General features: G+C 46.7%; 1 protein-coding gene across 1 annotated transcript; it reads right to left on the reverse strand.

The window, feature by feature from the left end:
* Positions 1-6,331: 6,331 nt before the first annotated feature.
* On the reverse strand, positions 6,332-8,058 carry LOC120677880. The gene is made up of 2 exons (XM_039959078.1): positions 7,894-8,058; positions 6,332-7,612 (listed from the first exon to the last, which is right to left on the reverse strand). Exon 2 carries the CDS (start codon positions 7,593-7,595, stop codon positions 6,471-6,473), a length of 1,125 nt encoding a protein of 374 aa, XP_039815012.1. The 5' UTR covers positions 7,596-7,612; positions 7,894-8,058; the 3' UTR covers positions 6,332-6,470.
* Positions 8,059-8,258: the final 200 nt, after the last annotated feature.

Genomic DNA, 8,258 nt, shown 5'->3' on the forward strand with positions numbered 1-8,258 from the left:
CTTTTTGGTGCTTTGTTGCCAAAGGGGGAGATAGATAGGGGGAGTAGAGATAGGGGGAGCTTGGTGGTTTGTGGCGTGTTTGGATCTTCATGGATTTTGTGTATGGACATGTTATTTGGATATTGTGTATGCTCTGTGTTGACATGTCCCTACATGTGCTTTATTTCGAGTAATGCATGCTTGTTTATCGCTTTCAATTTCATATCTTGTGTATCTCTACTTTGTGTTGTCATCAATCACCAAAAAGAGGGAGATTGTAGCGCATCTAGGCCGATAGATGCTAATGGTAAGTTTCGGTGATTTATGACAACCGTATGTGACTAACGTGTGTTTTAAAGGAAAGCTCAATAACTAGATTAGTCTCATATGAAATATGAAAGGAGAACCCTCAATTCGAAACAATCATGCGTACCAAGGACTCAATTTGAAAGATTAAGGACCTTTCTAGTCTCAAGTGTCACAAGGAGTTGAAGGACACTTGATTTAGTTAGGTTTTATAGTTTCTAGTTCTTGATCGTACTATTAAGAGGGGTTCATGAGTTAGTAGCTTGATCAAACTTGAGTTGGCCTTAGAAATCTTGCACACTTGCTCAAAAACAGCAAAATATGGTTAATAGAAGTTAACACAACTCTTGGAAGAAGAAACAATCAAAGTCACATTCGAATCCAAGTCAATTCAGCCGAAAACAAAGAAAAATAGCAGCACCGGTTGAACCGGTGCCCTAGCATCGGAGCATCCGATGCATGGCGGAAGTACCGATGCCCTGTCGGTCTATCTTCTCTGGAAGCAGGCAGAAATCAAGTCAAAAACTCTATAGCACTGGTTGAACAGATGGTCCCAAGAAAATCACCGGTGCATTAGAAGTACTTTGTTCCAGAGAGCATGTTTTGGTGGACTTCAACTTCTCTTCAGCACCGGTTGAACCGACGCTTCAGAATCAAAGCACCGGTGCATTGGATGTACTTTGTTCCAGAACGCTTGTTTGAGTTGATCAGTGAACCTCTTCAGCACCGGTTGAACCGATGTCCCTACGGAGCATGCACCGGTGCAATGACGCAAGCGTGGATACTGTGTCAGAACTCCAACGGTTACTAATTGGACACAGAGAGACCGGTTGAACCGATGCCTATACTTTCTACACCGTCGGTTCTTCCGGTGGTCACGGTTTTTCTGCAGAAAACTTCCAACGGCTATGTGACCTTCTTCACTCTATATAAGGGTACCCCCTGGCTCATTTCAGTTGCCTTTGACACCTTGAAAACCTGAGGCCACCCTTGAAAACCTGAGGCCACTCTTGAGAAGAAGAGAAAGAGCTTTGAGCAAAAGAGAGAAGATCTTGTGCTTAGTTTGTGCTTCAACCTTGAAGAACTCATCCTTTGCAAGTGTAGCAAGTGTGTTTAAGCTAGGGCCAACTGAGTGTAGGTCAAGTGAAGGCTTAGGAGCTTGTTACTCTTGGTGTTTGGCAGCACCTAGACGATCTTGGTGATTGGAGGTGTTTCTTCCGGAGCTTGCCAAGGATTGTGGGAGCCCGAAGAAGTGTGTACGTGGCTTGAGCTCCACCACGCCGGGATGGTGAACGGAGACTCTTAGTGAGCGCCCAAGTCTCGGTGACATGGGAGGTGACAAGACTCTTAGTGAGTGTCACAACGTGGATTAGGGGTGTGTGCCAACACATCGACACCACGGGAAAAATCCGGTTGTCTCTTGCCCACTCTTTCATTTCAAGCATTTACTTTCATGCAACTTTTCATGTGCTCGACATTAGAGATCATAACTTAGCTCTACCTTGCTTAGTTTCTTTTCTTTAGAAGTTTGTGTAGTTTGCTTAGTTAGCCGGTTGGTGAATTGAGCCTCATTAGCATTGCATAGCTTAAGGTTGTTTTTATTGCTTTAGAATTTTGAAAATGGCCCAATTCACCCCCCTCTTGGTCCATCGATCCTTACAATAGTACGGATATCTATCCAACAAATCCGGTCACTTTTCATCCACTAAACGCCTTGTGACCGGTAAAATAACAAAAGCCCTATTTTATACCTTTGCCTTGAGCCCGAGCTTTGCTCATCATCTCCAAAACTCCATACGTTCACAACCAAATCTCTTTCATTCGTGGATCAACCTATACTCATTATCTCAAATGAAATCGTTAATCCATAAACCGTTGTCATTAATTATCGAAACTCGAAATAGGGGCCTAGATGCTTTCAGCCTTCCCGCCACCGCGCCGCGACTCCCCGGCGCCGCCGCCGCCCCTCCCCGCCGCCGCTCCACCACCGCCCCCGCACCGCGCCACCCCACCCCTGCTGCTGCGCCACCTCTGCCCCGGGTGCTGCCCCTGCCCACCGCCATCACCGCGCCACTGGATCTGGGAGCCTCCTGCTGGATCTGGGAGGAAAGGGGAGAGGGAGGAGTGGAAAGGGAAAGAGATAAGGGGAAAAGAAAATAAAAATGAAGGAAAGGAGGAGGGGGAGTCTGCTGTCTACGGGATGGCTTGAGGACTAAGGAGAGGAATCGACCGTGAGTTTTGAAACTCACAGACGACCGCCGAAACAGCATTGGGGTCAATAGACATAAATAGACTCTTTTACATCTGATTTTTTTCCTCACATTCAATATCTTAGAAAAAATATGGTTCGATAATCAATCAGAATGTACGAATGATCAATAAAAGTGTAAACGTTTTCTTCATAGACACAAGATCGTCAATAACTCATTTTCTCTATGTTACTGAATTATGGATTAGTATAGGACTTAAGTTGGTACCACTATTAGATTTGGTAATATGCCATAACCTTAGATATACACTATAATTTGTGGCATACTACCTCAAATTAAACTGAGCCTAAATGAGAAGTTTGAGCACTAAATTGATTCATTTGAATGTTGAAGGTCAAATTTAAGCTGTGGAAAAAATTGAGGGATAACATTGATTATTTTACCTTAAGCAAATCGAGGATATATACCATGAATCCCGAATAAGTAATGGATGTTTTACTGTAGCCTTGTTAAAAAACTAGGAGTTCCTAGTACTTTTCTTTAGAAAAAGTTTAATTTATTCTCTTCAAGTATAGCTAAATAACCCTCTAAACTATAATTTAATTCAATCTATCTTCTAAACAAACTATGCCATTTAGTTCATTTTACCTTATAACATAATTTACCTTTTTTTATTTCTCCACAAACAATTTTAAAATTTGAAGAATATTTGAATTTTAATTTCAAATTTTGCAGGACAGTAGTAACATCACAATTCATACTAAATTTGTTATAATTTTTTAATAGTTTTGAACTCCAATAATTAATTTATTATTAAATATCTTAACCTATCAAAATATTGATAAAAAGTTGTGATATATTTTTTTCAAATATATTTTATGATGTGTACTATTATTCTATAAAATTTCAACTTAAAATATAAATGAAAAGATAAATTATATTATAAGATAATTAAACCAAAAGTATAAAAAATAAATTAAAAGTTTAGGAAGTTATCCGAACTTTAACTTATATTTGAGGGAAGTAATTTAATTTGTTTTCTTTTTATGCCGAAGGCAGGTTGGATTGAGGTTGATGGTATTTCCATCGTCTCCCAAACTAAATATATTTATTGTATGCATGGTATGGTAATTGTATTATAATCTAATATTAGTTTTATGATAGGGTTGCTTCACCAAAAAAAAACACCATTTTCCCTCACACTTGCTTTTTACTCTGCGCATCATCACAAGCACTACGTGAAACTGTACACTGCTGTCTGCTGGCGTGCAGCAAGATGTACACTTTTGTTTCTTGGTAGAAACGTCAAACGTATGGATCCGGGTTTAGAATCTCTTACAGAGTCTTGAGACTCAACGTGAGATGTTCGTTCAGTGATAAATGATACGTACCGATATGTACGGATCTAAAATCATGTACTATGTTCAATAAAAGTGAGCGACTGATGCATCCAAAGTAAACGAAGGTGTATCCCTGGAAGATACGAAACTGAAAACTAAGTAGAAAAATAAAGCAACTCATGAATAGTATAATTATTAGAACATACGGGTACGGATTATCAAACATGCACCTATATATCAAACTAGCATAGTGCCCGTGCGTTGTTACGGGTAAATATAAATTTTATCCAGGTGTACATGAGACCGTCATTTTTTTAATGTATAAGAATTTACGTGATCGAGTCATGAACGGAGAACTTGCCCAACTTATATATGGGATGAACTAAGACCCACATGTTAATGACACAAGACGGACCAAACCAAAAATTGAGATGGAAACCTTACTCGCTTTAGAAATAGATATAGAGTAGAGATAGTAAGTATGCTCGTGTGTTGCAATGGGTTCACGAGAATTAGATACAAGAAAGTAGCACAACACATGAACCTGAGTAGTTTTTTAAGAGCTTACCTTCATGCTTTAGAATGTTCTAAAAATGAACATATTTTCTACAAAAAAAATTTAGTCAGAATCTGACAAGCTGTACAAAAGATTTATCATGGCGATAGATTTTTTTAATCAGAGCATACCTGTCTCTGCTCAGGTGTACTGCATAACGTGCTCTAGCATTTGCACGTCTTGCTTCAATTTTCTTGGATGTGCATTGTAGTTCTTCTTGCAAAACTTTCTTTTGCTGACGAGTTCCACGATATTTTTGTAGTAATTCGTCCTTTTGCTGGTCAGATAGTTTTGCATAACGATCTCTTTCTCGCTTCCTCTTACATTCTTTAGGATCTGTGAGTGATGGTTGGTCACCGGATATCATGGGCCCACTATCATTGCTAATGTTGTCGTCATCTGGAAAATAGTATTATTCATTTTTAGTTGCAATATGAGGTGGAATAAACATTTGTAGAAGATAATTGACTAATATTACTTGTGTTGATGGTGGTGCTTTGGTCATTCATTTGAGTGTGTTTCTCGTATCCGTTCGAAGAAGTCATCTGCAAGAAATATGTGTCAGTTCTAGTTCAAATTTAGATGTGATAATGAAATGAGATACCCAAGGATGCACCACAAAAGTGTGAATAGATTCATGTTGCAAAGTTATTTGGAAATTTCATATAGGGACCCAATATGTGAATCGATGGATGAAAAATACAAATAAGAAACTATCTTATTGGCAGGACTTTTAGATTAAACCAAGCACATATAAAAATATGCATGGATCAATCACAAATTTAATCTTTGTGTGCTATTTTGAGCTTTTTTTCAGAAAGATACATTGTATATTTTTTTTTGAAGTAAATTGTGTGTAGAGTATAACCCTATCAGAATGACTGCATTGTAACTTTGTATTTTATTTCACATCCTTATTGCTTACTGAAAGGACCTTTTGTGAAAAATATCTTTGGGAAAGGCTGGGGCTATAAAAAATGCCAATGGAAAAATCTCTCCTATTACTCTGACAGGCTTCTCCCGTGTGTGATTTCTCTCATATCTGGATCTTTCCTTTCTCTTTGGTCTCCTTTTTTCTAGCGGACAATGTGAAGAGGCACATGTAGCAGAGGAAAACGACATGGCAACGAGGGGCATGGCGTGGCGCTCGGTAGCTCGCACAGCTTTGCAGCCCACACGTGGATCTAGGCATGGAGTGACACGGCATGATAGTGGACACGTGGATCTAGGCATGGAGTGACACGGCATGACAACGGCAAAGATCGTGGTGGTGCTTGCGAGTAGCGATTGATGAGCAAATGAATAGATGATGACGCAGAGGAGGCTGGTTAGCTCATTTTTTATTTGACATGATCCGGATTCCGGAGTAGGAGGCGCCTCTCTAGCCAACTGCCCTGGTGAGTACAGTTGAAAGCCTGAAACCTTGATCCCTCCACGAAGACGGCATCCTCAGTTCCTCACTCACCGACAGCATCAAACTGTTTGTCGGTTGCGATGAGCTCATTGCTGGTCTGTGCCGTGTGGAAGCAGAGCGAGAGAGAAGATGGAGCTGGATGGGAAGCTTCGTCACCTCAATTAGCGCTTAGCGTCGACTTCTTAAAGGAGAGAGCATCGATTGATGGCAGCGATTCCTATGGGCAGCGATGGTGATTCAATAAGGTAGCGTCGACTTCTTAAAGGAGAGAGCATCGATTGATGGCAGCGATTCCTATGGGCAGCGACTTCTTAAAGGAGAGAGCATCGATTGATGGCAGCGATTCCTATGGGCAGCGATGGTGATTCAATAAGGCTAGGCAGGGAAGCGTCGCCTCGTTTTATATTCACGGGGGCAGTGTTCGAATCTGGCTCGATTTGCCTTATGGTGCGCGGGATCCAATCGCGGTGCCCACGGGAACGGACGAACTAAGGGCAGAACCACGAGACGGACGAACCGCAGAACGTATGAATGATTGCTTCCGTGCTTTAGAAATAGGTATAGATTGATGCAAACAAAGACAGCAGATTAACAAGTCAAACCGGTCTCTAATTAAGTAATTATCCTAATAAACCAACCTGGCTAATTACTATTTGTCTTGCTAATTAATCTCGGTTCCCCTTCGGGAACGACCGACACGTAGACGTCAAGAGCTCCCGCAGGCGCCAACGGTACCCAGCTTCCTCGGCCTTCCGCCGCACCAGCGCCGCGCCGACCCGCCGCCGAACGCCGCCGCCGCCGCCGCCAATGACCCCGCCCCTCATGCCGTCGCGGCCGGATCCCTCATCGCGCGGCCTCTTCTCCCCCGCCGCCGGCGCCGGCGCCGCCAGATGCTTCCTCCCCCGGACTGCCTGGACGACCCTGAGCAGCAGCATTATGCCCTCCACGTTGAGGCTCCACCACCCGACCAGGCCGCCGCCGGGCCCGCGGCGCGTGTCGCGGCGGGGCGCGGCCCGGTTCGTCTCGATGGCATCGAGGAGGTCGGACACGACCGACTTGCTCGGCAGCGCCGCGCCGGCATTGCCGCCCACGGCGATAGTGAGGTGGCGGGCGGGCTGGAGCACCCCGGCGAGGAGGGAGCGGGTGAGAAGCTTGACGACCGCGGACGTGCGGACGGCGCGCTCCATCTGCCTGGCGCGGTCGGGAGGCGGCGCGTCGGCGGCGGCGTGTCCTCCGGGCGGCGAGGCGTGGTGGCTCCTGATGCGCTGCTGTATCCGGGCGTGGGCGCGGGCCCACGGGTTCTGGTCGATCTCGCCAGCTTCGTCGTCGTCGATCGCACCGTCCGGCCTGGTGAGGTCGTGGTAGGAGCAGAAGCGCGAGAAGATGTCGGCCATGGTGGCGCACTTGCGGTCGGCGGCGGGCGGCACGACGACGGCGTAGAAGAAGCCGGGGAGCTCGAAGACGAAGGCGCGCGCGCCGACCCGCGCCACGAGCGCGTCGCGCGCGAGCATCCACTGGTGGTCGGCGACGGTGCAGGAGGCCATGGACACGGGGTGGCCCTCGACGCGGAGCATGCGCAGGGAGAGGGGCCCCGACCGGAAGAGCTGCGCGGCCTCGAAGCGGTCACCGCAGAGCACGAAGAGGTTGACCGGCGCCGCCGCGCCGCCGCCGTCGACGGACAGCAGCTCCGTGTCCATGCCCGTCCGGTACTCCCGCGCCCGCCCCACCCGCAGCGCCGGCCGCCCCGCCGCCGCCGCCGCCGCGCCTCCTCCTCCCTCCCGAGACGCCATCTCCGGGGCTGGCAATGCTGCTCGAAACAGGGGGAACATGCAGGCCACACGTTAGAACAGGCACACGTCTCGACGACTAAATAACAAACGAGCGCAGGCATCGCCTGCTCTACTAGACGAAGAAGTGCCATGCACACACGCACGCACGCACGAAGATATTTTGCGTCATGGCACCATCAGCTACGCACGTCTCGATCGGGCAGGTGTTTGCACGTACGGTTGGTGATTTAACAAGGATTGTACGCTATTACTTGGCAGAAGCAGTGGGGGTGCACTGCTCGATCGATCTAGTGCTTACCCACGATCGAGAAGCTCTTGTTCGTTCGAGGCTGCAGCAGCCAGCAGCACGCTAGCTATTATAGCTGTGTTCGTCCTCGCTAGCTGAGCCTCAGAGAGATAGGGAGAAGGGGGGGGGGTCCGAGAGACAGAGACGAAGAAGAGAAGGAAAAGGTTGGAGGGAGATCGGTGGGAGTACGAGGGAGAAGGCACGGTGGCGGCCACTCTTAAATAAGACCTGGCCTGGGGAGACCCCAACTGCGGCGATGTCACGCTCTCGCTCTCTGTTGTTTCAGTCGCGCGCGCCCGCGCATGGCCTGCGAAACCGGAGGAGGGCGGCCTGCAGGTGCAGGGCCGCGCGTGCGTACGTGGGAGGCGCGCGGGGCC

Source organism: Panicum virgatum, chromosome 2K (genome assembly GCF_016808335.1).
Source record: "Panicum virgatum strain AP13 chromosome 2K, P.virgatum_v5, whole genome shotgun sequence".
In the NCBI taxonomy this organism is placed as follows: Eukaryota; Viridiplantae; Streptophyta; class Magnoliopsida; order Poales; family Poaceae; genus Panicum; species Panicum virgatum.

Bases quoted from the DNA above. Each gene is read 5' to 3' on its own strand.
- LOC120677880 (XM_039959078.1), bottom strand. From the start codon at position 7,595: ATGGCGTCTCGGGAGGGAGGAGGAGGCGCGGCGGCGGCGGCGGCGGGG.